Source organism: Hemitrygon akajei, chromosome 6 (assembly GCF_048418815.1).
Source record: "Hemitrygon akajei chromosome 6, sHemAka1.3, whole genome shotgun sequence".
Taxonomy (NCBI): Eukaryota; Metazoa; Chordata; class Chondrichthyes; order Myliobatiformes; family Dasyatidae; genus Hemitrygon; species Hemitrygon akajei.
The window spans coordinates 26,903,182-26,920,829 of NC_133129.1; the positions used below are offsets into that span (position 1 = coordinate 26,903,182).

Below are 17,648 nucleotides of genomic sequence, written 5' to 3' on the forward strand. Positions count from 1 at the left end.
GCGATTCTGCATGAGTCCTGATGAAGGGTTTCGGCCCCAAATGTCAATACTTTATCCCTCTTCACAGATGCTGCTTGACCTGCTGAGTTCCTCCAGCATTTTGTGTGTGTTCCTTTATCCCACCCTGATGGGTTCTGACCGAAGTCAGAATGTAGGATAATAGCCAATTATGAACGGGATGTCAGTGAGTTTTCACGCAGACTACTCCAGTAACAGCATCTGGGAAAGTCAAGGCATAATTCCTGGTGTGGGCCTATAAGCTTCTGACTCGGGTCAGAATCTGAATCAGATTTATTGTCCCTGACATATGTCACGAAATTTATTGTTTTGTGGGATAGCTCCTCCAACGTGCTGATACCCAGCAAGCAACATGTTATATCTTAGCTAGGGTCAGACATATCATCTGAATGTGCTCGTATTTTTGACCTTGAATGGCATAAACTTAATCATTAATCCATGCTGCTATGTCTTCACATAACGAATTTCCTCCTGGATTCCCAATTCAAATTATTTAAATTTGCCCTTTGGATATTTTTTTCAGATCTAATTCATTTATTCACCTTTGATGAGTAGTCTAGCCCCGTTTACCCCCACCTTGCATCCTACCACATGGAATTATTATGGGAGTGAGGAAGCATGCAAAATAGTCCTGGATGGATTTCAGGAAAAATTAGAGAACTCCGAGGAAACAAATTCAGAAATTGGAGATGCAAACAGACCAAGAAGTCCTTGTGCAGGATTCCCTAAAGGTTGAGTTGGTAGTAAGAAAGGCAAATGCAGTGTTGTCATTTATTTTGAGAGGATTAGAATATAAAAGTAAGGATGTAATGCTGAGGCTTTCTATGGCATTGGACAGACCACACTTGGAGTACTTTGAGCAGTTTTGGCCCCCATATGTAAGAAAAGGTGTGCTGACATCTGAGAGGGTTCCAGGGGAGGTTCATGAGAATGATCCTGGGAATGAAAATGTTAATGTCTGAGAAGCATTTCATAGCTCTGGGCATGCACTGGCTGGAGATTAGAAAAACGAGGGAGGATTTCAGTGAAACCTGCTGAATAGTGAAAGGTCTAGACTGAGTAGACATGGAGAGAATATTTCCAATAGTTGGAGACACTAGGACCAGAAAGCACCAACTCAGAATAGGACATCCCTTCAGAACAGAGTTGAGGAGGAATTTCTTTAGCCAGAGGATGGTGAATTTGTGATTGCCACAGATGGCTCTGGAGGCCATGTCTTTGGGTATATTGAAAGTGGGGGTTGATAGGTTCTTGATGAGCAAGGTTGTCAATAGTTCCAGGGAAAGGGTAGGAGAATGGGGTTGAAAGGGAAAGTAAATAGGCCATAGCTGAATGGCAGGCAGACCCAATGGATTGGTCTAATTCTACTTAGGGTCAATGGAACCAGAATCAGCACTGCTATGAAGAGGTAGTCTGAATGACTCCATCCAATTGTCGGTTCGATATATTCATTACTTCTGTAATAAAAGTAGCTCTAGCACCTATTAGAAAACGACGGCCAACCTGGTCGTTTGGGGCAATCACCATCATAGCTGACAATACTCACAGCGAGGGATCTCGTGAAGCCTAGCACTCCGTGCTTTGAGGCTGTGTACACCGGAGCGTGGGCCGCTGGTAGGAAACCTGAATGTCAGAGGAAATACACAATAAGGTTTCTCAAAAATGCAAGGTTATGGATGAATGTGCACAGACCTTTGCTGAGCTGATCCTTGTAGCTAACGGGCGTACTGTGGGGAATGGAACAAGGAGCAGAGAGTAGACACTCCTTTGCTCAGGTACAATGTGCACATTGTTCCCCAATGCTACCGCCTAGCATTGACTGCATTCCTCGGGTAGTTTTTTTTAACGTACATGTGTCAATGGTTCTTGAATATTTTCAATAGATATCAAGGTAAAAGAAATACTTATTTTTCTGAGTGACAGGAAGAATATTTTCGTATTGTTATCTACAGGGTGAGTTCGCTTGCCTGCGATCTTTTCACAGGCCATTCGAATAAACAGTGGTCTTTCAACAGAAAGCACATGGGAAAATTCCATCTCATGAGAGGACATGGACACGAGTTCCACGAGTTACCCCTGGGAACTGTGGCCTTCCTATGTGGCTGTGCATACAACTCAGCTAATTAGAAGTAAAATAATATGCAGTGACAAATATTTCAGAAGATTAAAACAGATTAGCTTTATTTGTCACATGTACATGAAAATATTGAAACATACTGTGAAATGTGTCATTTCTGTCAAATCAAATCTGCAAGATTTGTGCTAGGCAGCCTGCAAGTGTCGCTAGCTTTTATGTGGTTAGTTTTGCCTTTAAGAAACTAATGGCATGAAAACTTTGCCACAGTTGTCATACAGTACTGTGCAATAGCCTTAGGCACCCTAGCTATATTTATGTATCTCAGTCTTTTCGCACAGTACTGTACATTTCATTCTGTGTCTAGTTTCACTCAGAATTGCCTTTTTGCTCCCACGCTAGTCTTTTGTATGTCACACCCAGACCTCCTGTAGGATTGTGGATCATCGGTCTGGAATGTCACTGACCTGGCCCTCAGTGGATTGCAAAACTTCTGGTTCATACAGGGCTTCTGGTTTGGGAAAACTCCGTACATTTTCAAAGGCACACACTCATCCACAAAGTTCTTGATGAAGACAGTGACGGCTGTGACATGGGATCCTAAGATGAATCCCAGCCTAGATCCTTTAACTCAAATCAATTTTTCAATGAGGTAACCAGGTAGGCAGATGTCTCACCTTCAGTTTCATTGGGCACAGCAGTGATTTACAGAAGTGCTTTTCTCGTTTGCAACAGAAATGGAGAGTTCTGATGAAAGGTTAGCATCAATTCTGTTTCTCTCACCACAGATGCTGCCTGGTCTGTAAAGTATTTATGGCATTCTCTTTTATTTCAGATGTTCAATAATTTTAGTGTTTTGTATCTCAAAGTTTCACAGTGATTTTGCTTTCTCCTTCGCTCGGGCTGTTTCAGTTCTTTCAGTGAGTGACTGGCAGACTTCCATCACCCTCTCTTCACTGGCACCACCTTCTTTTGAGGTGCTGCATCTTTCTTGGTCTCAAAGTCAAAGTAAATTTATTATCAAAGCATTTATATGTCACCATATAGCACCCTCAGATTCATTTTCTTGCAAGCAATGACAGAAAAATAAAGGATTATAATAGAATTCATGAAAAACTGTACATAAACTAGAACTAGAGAAACCATTCAAGGAGACTATCACCGTATGGCCTAATGAGGAAATCTCTATGCTCCAGGACCTTTTTGAAAAGACTATCTGGTAGATGTTAAGGAGGCTGCCACAAATGGAACAGATGCAATCTTGATTCTTCCTCATTTGTCATTAGCTACATCAGTAAGTGTGTAGATGATGTTGGTACCTCAAGAACGGATGTCCTAAAGCCCAACCAGAAGCCATCAGACCATAACACATAGGAGCAGATTTAGGCCATTTGGCCTATAGAGTCTGCTGTGCCATTCAATCATGGCTATCCTTTTTACACCTCCTCAACCCCATTTCATGGCCTTCTCCCCGAAACCTTTGGTCCAATCAGGAACCTATCAATCTTTGCCTTAAATACACCCAATGACCTGGCTTCCACAGCTGTCTATGGAAACAAATTCTGCAAATTCACCACCCTCTAGTGAAAGAAAATTCTCTGCATCTCTGTTTTAAATGGACACCCCTCTATCCTGAGGCTGTGCAATCTTGTCCTAGTCTGCCCTACCAAGGGAAACATCCTTTCCACATCTTCTCTGTCTAGGATTTTCAACATTCAAAATGATTCACTGAGATCCCCCCAATTCCAGCAAGTACAGACCCAGAGCTATCAAACATTCCTCATATGATGACCTTTTCACTCCCGGAATCATCCTTGTGAACCTCCTCTGGACCCTCTCCAATGCCAGCACATCTTTTTTAAGATGAGGGCCCCAAAACTGTTCACAATACTCAAGGTGAGGCCTCACCCATGCCTTATAGAGCCTCAGCATCTCATCCTTGCTCTTGTGTTCTAGACTTCTTGAAATGAATGCTAACATGGCATCTGCCTCCCTCACCACCAACTCTACCTGCAAATTAACTTTTAGGGTGTTCTGCACAAGGACTCCCAAGCCCCTTTGCATCTCAGATTTTTGGATTCCCCCCCCCCCATTTAGAAAATAGTCTGTACATTTATTTCAACTACCAAAGCACATGACCATGTATTTTTTCAACATTGTATTTCATTTGCCATTTTCTTGCCCATTCTCCTAATTTGTCTGAATGCAGAAGTGTGCTCGCTATTAAAAGCCCGAGACACTGCCGTCAAGTCTGGTGACAGAACAGGTCTCAGAGCAGCCAGGAGAAACCTCGTCTCAGGCATTGAGACAGCAAAGGCGGCCTACGCACAAAAAATTCAGGAACACCTGTTTGATAATGAATCCCAGCATATGAGGCTCGCTATTAAGGGTATTACCGACTGTGCAAGGGAAAAGAGCATCAACTTTACCAGCAATGCTGCCCTCCCTGATGTTCTAAACAACTTCTATGCATGCTTCGTCGTGCAACAAAAAGCCAGCCACGAAAGCCACTCCCTTCCCAGGTGAGCCCCCACTACTGTAACAGCAGTGGACTTGAGCAGTATTCTGCAGGGTCAAATCCCGTAAGGCAGCTGAGTCAGATAATATCCTAGGCCAAGTATTCAGAGTGTGCACACCAGCTCACTTGAAAGTTCAGTCATCCAGGCTGCTGTCCCCACGTGCTTCAAATCAGCCACCATCATCCCTGTAGGAAAGAACTCCACCCCTAAGTGAGCCACTGCCCTGTGGCACTGACACCAATCATCCGAAAGGCTGGTAATGGCACAGATCACAAACTCCATTCTCGCCATTCTGGACTCTAACCAATATGCTTATCGATAGAACTGCTCTATGACCGATGCCACAGCATCCGTCACGCACCTGGCCCTGATACACCTGGAAAATGAGGACACATGTCTGAGTGCCATTTCTGGATTTCAGCTTGGCTTTCAACTCTATTGTCCCACAGATGCCGGCACGACAGTGGTGGGGCTTATCACCAATGATGGGGTGGTCTACAGAGAGGAGGCGGGAGATCTCAAGGCCTGGTGCAAGGCAATAGCCTCTGCTTGAATGTCAACAAGATGGTTATCAACTTCAGGAGATCTCGCACCACTGACACCCCATTTTACATCGATGGCACAGCAGTGGAAACCGTGAGCAGTTTCAGACTCCTGGGAGTGCACATCACACACACAATCTCTTGTGGTCCCAGAACACATCCCCCACAGTCAAGAAAGCTCATCGATGTCTCTGCTTTCTGAGGAGGCTGAAGAGAGCTGGACCTTGCACATCCATACCCACCTCATTCTACAGAAGAGAAAAACCTGACAAGCTGCATCACTGCTTAACATGGAAGCTGCACAGTGGCAGATAGGAAAGTTCTACAGCGGGTAGTCAAAACTGCTCAATACCTCACTGGCAACCCAGCCCTCTCACCATCAAGGACATATAAGATATAGGAGTAGAATTAGGCCATCGAGGCTGTTCCACCATTTAATCACAGCTGATCCCTTTTCCTCCTCTTCAGCCCCACTGCTCAACAAATTCCGCTCCAGATTAGGTGCTTCTGAAGCCTACTTGTATCTCCAGCACTACCTGCCCTTCCACCAGCCTCACTATCATCTGCAAACATGACAATTTTTGTCCCCTCCCCTCTATTCGATCATCTAAATCACTTATATGCAGCATAAAAAGAAGTGGTCCCAACACCAATCCCTGCGGAACACCACCAGTGACTTGCAGCCAATCAGAAAAGGATCCTTTTATTCCCACTCACAGCCTCCTACCCAGCCAATGCTCTAACTAAGCATGCCAATAACTTTTCTGTAATCCCATGGGCTCTTAACTTGGTAAGCAGCCTCATGTGTGGCACCTTGTCAAAGGCCTTCTGAAAGTCCAAATATACAACATCCACTGCAAACACGAGGAAATCTGTAGATGCTGGAAATTCAAACAACAACAACACACAAAATGCTGGTGGAACACAGCAGGCCAGGCAGCATCTATAGGGAGAAGCGCTGTCGACTTTTCGGGCCGAGACCTTTCGTCAGGACTAACCGAAGGGAAAGATAGTAAGAGATTTGAAAGTAGTGGGGGGAGGGGGAAATGCGAAATGATAGGAGAAGACCGGAGGGGGTGGGATGAAGCTAAGAGCTGGAAAGGTGATTGGCGAAAGTGATACAGAGAAGGGAAAGGATCATGGGACGGGAGGCCTCGGGAGAAAGAAAGGGGGGGGGGGGAAGCACCAGAGGGAGATGGAGAACAGGCAAACAACTAAATATGTCAGGGATGGGGTAAGAAGGGAAGGAGGGGCATTAACGGAAGTTAGAGAAGTCAATGTTCATGCCATCAGGTTGGAGGCTACCCAGCCGGTATATAAAGTGTTCCTCCAACCTGAGTTTGGATTCATTTTGACAGTAGAGGAGGCCATGGATAGACATATCAGAATGGGAATGGGATGTGGAATTAAAATGTGTGGCCACTGGGAGATCCTGCTTTTTCTGGCAGACCGAGCATAGGTGTTCAGCGAAGCGGTCTCCCAGTCTGCGTCGGGTCTCACCAATATATAAAAGGCCGCACTGGGAGCACCGGACACAGTATACCACACCAGCCGACTCACAGGTGAAGTGTCGCCTCACCTGGAAAGACTGTCTGGGGCCCTGAATGGTGGTGAGGGAGGAAGTGTAAGGGCAGGTGTAGTACTTGTTCCGTTTACAAGTGTAAGTGTCAGGACGGAGATCGGTGGGAAGGGATGGGGAGGACGAGTGGACAAGGGAGTCGCATAGTGAGCGATCCCTGCGAAAAGCAGAAGGGGGGGAGGGAAAAATGTGCTTGGTAGTGGGATCCCGTTGGAGGTGGCGGAAGTTACGGAGAATTATACGTTGGACCTGGAGGGTGGTGGGGTGGTAGGTAAGGACAACGGAAACCCTATCCCGAGTGGGGTGGCGGGTTGATGGGGTGAAGGCAGATGTGCGGGAAATGGGAGAGATTTGTTTGAGAGCAGAGTTGATGGTGGACAAAGGGAAGCCCCTTTGTTTAAAAAAGGAAGACATCTCCTTTGTCCTGGAATGAAAAGCCTCATCCTGAGAGCAGATGCGTCAGAGACGGAGGAATTGTGAGAAGGGGATAGCATTTTTGCAAGAGACAGGGTGGGAAGAGGAATAATCCAGGTAGCTCTGAGAAACATCCACTGCATCTCCTTTATCTATCCTACTTGTAATCTCATCAAAGAATTCCAACAGGTTCATCAGGCAAGATTTTCCCTTAAGGAAATCATGCTGACTTTGTCCTATCTTGTCCTGTGTCACCAAGTTAACCTCATCCTTAACAATTGACCCCAAACTTATCCCAGCCACTGAGGTCAGGCTAACTGATCTACAATTTCCTTTCTGCTGCTTTCTCCTTTCTTAAAGAGTGGAGTAACATTTGCAATTTTCCAATCCCTGGCACCATATCAGAGTCCAATAATTTTTGTAAGATATTTACTAATGCCTCTACAATCTCTCCCACTACCTCTTTCAGAACCCTAAGGGGTGCAGTTCATCTGTTCCGGGTGACTTATGTACCCTTAGATCTTTCAGCTTTTTCAGCACCTTCTCCCTTGTAATAATAACTGCACTCACTTCTCTTCCCTCGCACCCTTCTAAACCTGGCACACTGCTAGTGTCTTCCACAGTGAAGACTGATGAAAATCAAAAACAAGAGAAAATCTGCAGATGCTGGAAATCAAAAGCAATACAGACAAAACGCTGGAGGAACTCAGCAGGCCAGGCAGTATCTATGGAAAAGAGCACAGCTGATGTCTTGGCCCAAAATATCAATTGTACTCTTTTCCACATATGCTGTTTGGCCTGCTGAGTTCCTCCAGTATTTTGTGACTGATTCTAAAAACTCATTTAGTTCACCTGCCACCTCCTTGTCCCCTGCTATAATTTCTCCAGCCTCATTTTCTAGTGGTTCTATTTCCAATCTCATCTCTCTTTTAGTTTTTGCATACTTGAAGAAGCTTTTACTATCCACTTTGATATTTTTCGCCAGCTTGCTTTCATATATCCTCTTTTCCTTCCTAATGCTTCTTTTAGTTGCTCTCCTTATGTTTTAAAAGCTTCCTAATCCTCTGTCTTACCACAAATTTTTGCATTGTTGTATGTTCTCTCTTTTGTTTTTACATTAGCTTTGACTTTCCTTGTCAGCAATGGTTGTAATATTTTGCCACCTGAGCATTTCTTTGTGTTTGGAATACATCTGTCCTGCATCTTCCTCATTTTCCCCAGAAACTCACCCCATTGCTGCTCTGCTGACATCCCTGCCAGCATCTCCTTCCAATTTACTCTGGCCAACTCCTCTCTCATACCACTGTATCTTCCTTTACTCCACTGAAATACTGTTACTTTACTTTCCCCCTTTCAAATTTAAAGTTGAACTCAATAATATTGTGATCACTACCTCCATAAACACAGAAAGGTGCCAGAAAATGGCCAGTAACATCAGGAAGGATCCCACCCACCCTGTTCATGGACAGTTTGTCCCACTCCCATAAGGGAAGAGACTATATAGCATTCAGGCCAGGACCACCAGACTCAAAAACAAACTGCAGATTCTGCAAATGCTGCAAATTTAAATCAACACACCCAGAATGCGAGAGGAACACAGTAGATCCAGAGTGGAGAGGTCATGTTGCAACTCTACAAATCTCTGGTGAGACCGCACTTAGAGTATTGTGTTTAATTCTGGTTACCTCATTATAGGAAGGATGTGGAAGCTATGGAGAGGGTGCAGAGGAGATTTACCAGGATGTTGACTGGTTTGGAGAACAAGTCATATGAAGCAAGGTTAGCAGAGCTGGGACTTTTCTCGTTGGAGCGTAGAAGAATGAGAGGGGACTTGATAGAGGTCTACAAGATTATGAGAGGCATAGATAGGGTGGATAGTCAGTACCTGTTTCCCAGGGCACCAATAGCAAACATCAGAGGGGATATGTACAAAATTAAGGGAGGGAAGTTTAGGGGAGACATCAGGGGTAAATCTTTTACACAGAGGGTTGTGAGTGCCTGGAATGACTTGCCAGCGATGGTGGTGGAGGCTAAAACATTAGGGGTATTTAAGAGCCTCTTGGACAGGGACATGGATGAAAGAACAATGGAGGGTTATGGGGTAGTGTGAGTTTAGTACTTTTTCTTAAGGATTATATGGGTCAGCACAACATGGAGGGCTGAAGGGCCTGTACTGTGCTGTAGTGTTCTATGGTTCTGTAGGTCAGGTAGCATCTATGGAAATGAATAAACAGTTGATGTTTCAGGCCAAGACCCTTCTTCAGGACTGGAAAGGAAGGCAGAAATGACAGAATAAAAAAGTAGGGTAAGGGAAAGAAGGATAGCTACAAGTTGATAGGTGAAGTCAGGTGGGTAGGAACTCTAAACAGTTACTCTCCCCAAGCAATCAGGCTGATCAACATTCTCACCAATTAACATCACCACTACTTTATCATCTCTTGTCATTTTATGTGCAGCCTGGTGCCACTTTATGGATGTACAATCAATCTATGTATGTAATCTATCTTATATATTTATATTTATTGTGTTCTTTATCTTTTGTGTTGCATTGGTTCCGGAATAATAATTATTTTGTTCTCCTTTACACCTGTGAATAAACAAGACTGACAATAACTGATATTTAATGGAAGACAAATTGAGCAAATAAAAATAAACACTATGGAGAACATGAGTTGTAGAGTCATTGAAAGTAAGTCTGTAGGTTGTGGAATCAGTTCAGTGTTGAGGTGAGTGAAATTAACCACGCTGGTTCAGGAGCCTGATTGTTGAAGGGTAAGAACTGCTTCTGAATCTGGTGGTGAGAGCTAAGGCTCTTGTACTTCCTGCCCAATGTTTGCCTTATCAGAGACATTCCCAATTTCCTTCTCCCACTCCCATCCTCCTCCTGTAAGGCTTTATGGCATTTGATTTTTAACTCAGAGAAAATGAAACACTAACTCCATTTCCCTCCCCACAGAATTGTCTGACATGCTGAGGAATAAACAATTGATGTTCTGAGTCAAGACCCTTCATCAGGAATGAAAGGCCTCCACCCAAAATGTCAAGTGCTTATTCCTCTCCAGAGATGCTTCCTGATCTGCTTGAACTCCTTTAGCATTTTGTGTGTGTCTTCTCTGCTTCTTGCACAGAACTGATACTGTTTTAAGTTTCCCTTCATGGAAAATGGTAGTTATTTACTTTTTAAGCATCTACATTTCTGTAAAATTTTCACATCTTACTTGACATGGAGGCCACATTCACAATGCAACCGCCCTTCCCTCCGTGATCACACCTCATGTGTTCCAAAGCCAGATAACTTGCTTGGACCAATGCCACCTGCATAAAAGAGTAAGCATAATTAGAAGAAAATCATTTGAAGCTAAAGTCAATCGAATGAGTTAGAGACAGGTGATTGAGTTGGGGTGGCAGAGTGGAGCTGTCAGTAGAGACAGGGCCTCACAGCACTGGAGAGCCGGGCCCAATCCTGACCTCCATTGCTGTCTGTGTGGGGTTTGCACTCAACTTGCGCCATCACTGAACTGTTCCCACGACCAGCGGACTCACTTTCAAGGACCCTTCATCTCATGTTCTTGATACTTGTTGCTTATTTATTTATTATTACTATTTCCTTGTTTTTTTTATATTTGTACAGTTTTTTGCCTTTTGGACACTGGTTGAATGCTCAAGTTGGACAGTCTTCTGTTATTGTTATTATTCTTACAGAGTTATTAAGTACACCTGCAAGAAAATAAATCTCAGGGTTGTGTATGATGATGTATATGTACTTTGATAATAAAATTTACTTTGAACATAAAATGAAATTTTAAACATTTCATTCAATACATTACTATCAATAAATTTTAAAATAAGCAGTTGATAGTGAATAGATTTAATGATCAGTTGCTCCATTGACTTTAATAGGAGGGTGTTTACTTTGAGCTTGGATTTACTTTGAACATTTTCTGTGACTGCATGGTTTTCTAGTTTTATACATCCCAAAGATGGCAGGGGTTGCTATGTAAATTGGCTACCGTAATTTGCCTCCAAATGCTCCCTATGAGTGGTAGAACCTGGTGGAAGGTGATGGTGGAATGTTCAAAGTTCAAAGTACATATTTGTCACCATATACAACCCTGCGTTTGTGTGGCAAGAATAAAATAGATTAGGTTAGATTTAGTGTAAAAATGGGTGATCAGTGGTTGTCATGGACTCAGACCAAGGGGTTTATTTCCATCCAATATCTCTCTTTGACTTGATTTGTCCTATTATCTCCATAGATGGCTTTGGTGCCAAAGTTTGCTTGATGACATTCTTGTGTAAACACGAGGAAATCTGCAGATGCTGGAAATTCAAACAACACACACAAAATGCTGGAGGAACACAACAGGCCAGGCAGCATCTATAAGGAGAAGCACTGTTGAAGGGTCTCGGCCCGAAACGTCGACAGTGCTTCTCCCTATAGATGTTGCCTGGCCTGCTGTGTTCCACCAGCATTTTGTGTGTGACATTCTTGTGTAGCTGTTTGGGATTGTGATGATATTCAAGGTACTGAAAATGCCCAAAGCTGGTGAGGTGTTCTAAAGGTGATCAGGCATTCGCATTGAATGTTTACCCTTAGCTGTTGATGTGTCATTTTATCATTTAGACTGTGCGTCCCACTGTTATTCTTTAGCAAGCTCTGAACCACCCAAGGTATTTTATTACAGTATCATGTGCAAACTCTCTGCAGATGGAGATTTTGGGTAGACTAACTCATGGATCCCATTGACCTCCAATGGAGAAGAAATATCTGGGAAGTTATCGAGCACCTTGGATTTCTGCGAAGGGAGCTTGTGGAAACTGTGCACTAAGAGTGGAAGGAATAAACCATGCTCAGTTACCACTCTGCTGACCTGTTAAACATCACCTGCTGAACCTGTGCAGAGCCTGAAGATCCTAAACAGGTCTATTTAACCATCTCAGAGCCCGTACTGGAGAGACGTAGGGAAAGTAGTGTGGAAACCACCAAGGTTGAAGATACAAATGACCCATTCCTTTATCTGTTAAGAAATTACTTCTGAATTGTTAGGGCAGGCTTGATGAGTAAGTGGAATTTCACTGCATGGTACTTACCAGGTTGACAGAAATAGTTTTTTCCCAATAATTTTCATTATTTATTCCTGCATTATTGCACAGTATATCTAGTTTTCCAAACTTCTCCACGGTTTTATTAAAAAGATCTGGAAGATATGATGTAAGAATTTTAATTAATTGACCTGATTGAGAGAATACATTGTCCCTGTAGCATTCTACGTTAAATAGGCAATTAAATGAGCTACAGTAGAACAAGGAAAAATTAAGATCAAGGATGAAGGAACAATTTCATTTACTATGTACATTTATGTGTATTAGGAATTTGCTGTGGTACTATATATTGGCATGACATGCAACGTAAAACAATATTCAACAATTCCAGAGAAAGTTAGAGTTTAAAATACAGATATGGAATAAAATATGTGTGTGTGTGTGTGTGTGTGTGTGTGTGTGTGTGTGTGTGTGTGTGTGTGTGTGTGTGTGTGTGTGTGTGTGTGTGTGTGTGTGTGTGTGTGTGTGTGTGTGTGTATATATATATTTATATAAAATTATGGGTATGTATTTGCAATGTAAGCGGGTGGTTTAAAGTGTTTATGGTGCAGTGCAAAGACTGTGGTAATAGATGAGCAGGGTGGGGCGTGGGGCTAACTAGAATCATTGATCAGATTAACTGCCTGGTGGGGGGGGGGGGGGAAGAAACTTTTAAAATGCCATGAAGTTATTGTTCACTCTACTTTAACCTCCTGGTAAATTAGGATTTCTTTCAGATTATAAGAGCAGGAGAAATAGTAATGTTGTCCACTCAGCCCTTCAAGTTAGCCTGTTATTCAATAAGATGCTGCGTGATCCTGTGTCATTAGTTTGACTTTCTTTGTTTTGCATTCCGTCCATACAATCATCTCATCGTATCAGGAAGCTGAGGTAGTACAAGGGAAAAACAATTACAGAATGCAGGATAGACTGTAACAATTACAGAGAAAGTGCAGACAAAAAGGTGTAGGGCTGTGATGAGATAGACTGTGAGGTTCAGAGTTTATCTTATTGTACAAAAGATCTGTTCAATAATTTGGACTTCCTATGGTCAAGAGTGCATTATGCAAATTCAGAACATGAATTACCCATTTTGCATCCATTTGTTAACCTGTTTTAATTATGCTCCCTCATGACCATTCAGAGCCCCAAACAGTCCTTCTGGGTGAGATGACACTTCACGTGAGTCTGTTGGGGTCATCTACTGTAGCTGGTGCTTTTGGTGTTGCCTCCTGTATATCAATGAGATCTGATGTAGATTGGGAGACCCACTCATGATCTCCCAGTGGCCTCTCAATTTAATTCTACTTCCCATTCCCATTCCGACATGTCAATCCATGGCTTCCTCTACTGCTGTGATGAGGCCACACTCAGGTTGGAGGAGCAATGCTTTGTATTCTGCCTGGGTAGCCTCCAACCTGATGGCATGAACATCGATCTCTTGAACTTCTGGTAATGCACCCCCCCCCCCTTCACCATTCTCCACTTCCATTTCTCTCTCTCTCTCCTTATCTCCTTACCTGCCCATCATCTCCCTCTGGTGTTCTTCCCCCTGTCCCTTCTTCCATGGCTTTCTATCCTCTCTGATCAGACTCCCACTTATCTTTTTCATCAATCAACTTCCCAGCTCTTTACTTCACCCCTCCCCTCCCCTAGTTTCACTTATCACCTTGTATTTTTCCCTCTCCTCCCCTCACCTTCTCACTCTGACCTTATCTTTTTCTCCAGTCCTGATAAGGGTCTTGCCCTGAAACATCAACTGTTCACTCTTTTCCACAGATGCTGCCTGGCCTGCTGAGTTCCTCCAGCATCTTGTCGGTGTAACGCCGTAGACTACTTTTCCCCACATGGAATTACTTTATTTGATTTATTTAGAGCTGTTCTAACTACATATCTGCTGAAGTCCCAAGTACTCCCATACCGCCTGTAGCACTGGAGTCTGTCCAATTCCTTATATTCTCATCAATTCTTGTTAATCTTATCTGATCTTATGCTTTCCTGTTATAGGAAGGACATCCGTAAGCTGGAAAAAGTGCAAAGAAAGTTTACAAGTTCAAAGAACTTTTCCAGGACTTGAAGGCTTGAGTTATAGCGGGAGATTGGATAGGCTGGGACATTATACACAGGAGATTAGGAGATTGAGGGGTGACCTTATGGAGGGTTATAAAAACAATGAGCATAGATAAGGTGAACACAAATAGTCATTTTCTTGGGAAAGGGAATGAAAAACTAGAGAGCATAGGCCCAAGGTGAGAGGGAAAATATTTGAAAAGGTCTTAGGAAGTAAGGTCCTAAGTGGGTGGTGTGTAAATGGAATGAGCTGCTGGAGAGAGTGGTTGAGGCAGGGAATATAATGACATTAAAAGGAAATTTGGACTGGTACATGGATAGGAAAGGTTCAGAGGGAGATGGACCAAACTTAATCAAATGGATCAAGCTTGGTGGACACAATGTTTGGCATGAACAAGCTGGACTGTAGGGTCTATTTGTGTTACGTTACTCTGTGACTCTATGGCACCATCTCCAAATGCTTAATAAATCATAAGAGGCCCTAAAACAGACCCTCGAGGGAACTTGCCAGTAACGTTCTCCTGGGAAGTTGGTTACTGTGAAGCAGAGATTACATTCCGGATCATAATAAGTGATTTGAGGGACTAAGTAGTCAAATTCTGCTACTATATGCTTGAATATAAACAAGTCAAGTTTATTATCATTTAATCATATACATGTATATAAACTATATAATCATATCATGCCCATGGAAACGAGATGTTTCTCAAAACCAGGGTGTGAAGCACAGTAGTACACATAACACAGGCTAACCTGTGAAGGTAAGATAAAATCTACAGATGAGTCACACAAAAATAACAAGCTAAAGCACATAAATCTGATACTGTAAGGTTTGGAACAGATTAACCAGTGACACTTCAAATACGATGTGGCTGGGAGTTCAGAAGCCTAATGGCCTGAGTGAAGACCTTGTTTCTCATCCTGACCGTTCTTGTTTTATGAATCGGAGTCTCCTGCCGGATGGTAGGAAGTCAAAGAGGATGCTGGATGGACGGGTGGGATCTGTGTACACAGCACTCCTGATAAATGTGGATGATAAGGAAACCCCTATGAGCCCCTCAGCTGTTCTCACAGTCCTTTGTGGGACTTCAGGTCCAATGTTTGGCTGATTCCATACCAGATGGAGATACAACTTGTCAGGATGCTCTCGATGGTGCTCCTGTAAAATACAGTTAAGCTGGTGGGGGGTGGGAGCCTTGCTTGCCTCAATCTTCTTAGGAAGTGGAGGGACTGCTGTGCCTTCTTATTCGGGGAGGTGATATTAAGGGACCAGGTGAGGTAATCTGTGACGTGAACTCCCAGGAATTTGCTGCACTTACGGTAACTCTCTCTACCGAGTAGCCATGCACTCACAGAGGGGGATGGTTCATTTGCACCTTCCTGAAGTTCACAATGATTTCCTTGATCTCCTTCACATTCAAGCTTAGGTTGTTCTTCTCACACCAATCCACCAGCCGCTCCACTTCCTCTCTGTACTCAGTCTCGTCATCGTTGTTGATGTGGCCGTTGTTCCGCCTGAAAACCTGATGTCACGTTTGAGCTGAATACTGTGACACAGTCGTGAACAGCAGCAGGCTGTGCTAGTGCTCAGGCTAATAAAAACCCTTCATGATTTCTGGTAGCCAGATGCTACTTAACCACTGGAAAACAAATTTGATAGTTCTCACTTCCTCTTATTTTCACATTTTAATCTAAATGCTTGGGAGGGTGAAGGAAGCAGTTCTTTCCAAGAACAATGAATATGCCAAAACACTTTTCAAAGTATTAACACTATTAGTAATGCTGGAAAAATTGAAAATCTGGCAGTTAGGATGGTGGTACTGTTAACAAGTGTTAAAAGTAAGCTTCAAAATATTAGTGATTTCTTCCCACAGGAACAAACTGTGTGGGGCAGCCAGTGGGCCAAGCAGCAACTGTAAGCAGAAAGGAATGAATCCTGCATCGGGAATAGGATTCCCAAACTTTCAGCATCAGAAACAGAGAATGGAATTATGTTCAAGACACTTGAAAGATGGCTAACTCCATTATAACACCAGATCTTTAAACGCCTTTATCAACAATGAACTTTTAGCTGTGGTATAGATCAGTAGCACTCTTTGTATTCTTTGTAACTGCGTTGAACTGGGTGGGAGTTTGGGTGAGACTAGCACAAGAGGTCATACGTTAAGGGCGAAAGGTGAAATACTTGCAGGCAAACTTCTTCAACAAAGGGTGGCCAGGGTGTGGAACAAACTGCCAGTGGACATGATGGATTCAAGTTCGAATTCAACATTCAAGAGAAGTTTGGATAAGTACATGATCAGCAGAGGTATGGAGGGCTATGGTCCAGCTGCAGGTTAATGGAACCAGGCAGAACAATAGTTCAGCATGGACTAGATGGGATGAAGGGCCTGTTTCTGTGCTGTGGTGCTCTGTGACTATGACTCCTCCATTGCTGTACGGAGGGCTCTTGGAGTGCAGGTCTACAGCTCCTAAAATGATATTCAAACACTGACTTGAATGACACTGAAATCCAAGGCATCTTTTGTCAGTAAACAACATTACAAATTAAGTCAATTTTATTGTCATTTGTACAGACATGTTGATGCACCATCAATAACTCACTCTGAGACGTAAGAAGCGAGATATCGGCTTTTATTGACTGGAAGAATGAACAACACTACATCCTGGAGAATGAGGCCGGGCTCAGGCGTCAATCGCCTTTATACAGGGGTCTGTGGGAGGAGCCACAGGAGCAGTCCAGACAGGTATATGTAGTTCTTCACACATGTCGAGGTGCAATGGAAAACATACTTGTAGACACATCATTCCGGTTTAAGATGGCGCTGAATAACTGCTTGTTGGAGGCCAATGAAACAAAGAAAAAAAGTGAAATGCTTTGCTAATCACACCTTTTCTGGCGACTGATCACCACAAATAGCCTTTAACTTCCCTTTGGATTTGGAGGCAATTCCATGTGGCAGCACCAAGGCAAGGCGAACCAGCAGGCGCGTTGCTGGAAGTGAGGAAACTCCCGAGGTTAAATCGATTTAAGCGCTGGCCTGAGTTGGAAAGGTCCCAGGTCCCAGAGTTCATCGAAGCGACAGAACCCAAGGTTTGGATGACAATTTAAGCACCGGTCCAGATTGAAAAGGTCACGGTGTTGGGGCCCAAGGCAAGTGTCTGCGGACTGCAGTTCAGAACGATATTTGCTTGCTTTTATTGTTCGCATGATTGTTTCTTTCTTCTCTCTGCACATTGGATTTTTGACCATCTTTTTTACATGGGTTCTTTTGAGTTTCTTTGTTCTATGGCTGCCGGTAAGGAGGCAAATCTCAAGTTTGTATAATTTATACATACTTTGATAATAG

The 17,648-nt window shown here is 43.3% G+C and overlaps 1 protein-coding gene across 1 annotated transcript in view; it reads right to left on the minus strand.

Moving 5' to 3' along the window:
• LOC140728921 (15-hydroxyprostaglandin dehydrogenase [NAD(+)]-like) overlaps positions 1-17,648 on the minus strand; it is an 80,518-nt gene that overhangs the window by 14,538 nt on the left and 48,332 nt on the right. Inside the window, exons 3-5 of the mRNA XM_073048023.1 lie at positions 12,238-12,344; positions 10,365-10,461; positions 1,565-1,641 (exon numbers count right to left, since the gene is read on the minus strand). Coding sequence (XP_072904124.1) covers positions 1,565-1,641; positions 10,365-10,461; positions 12,238-12,344 — 281 coding nt within the window. The remainder of the gene's footprint in view (positions 1-1,564; positions 1,642-10,364; positions 10,462-12,237; positions 12,345-17,648) is intronic.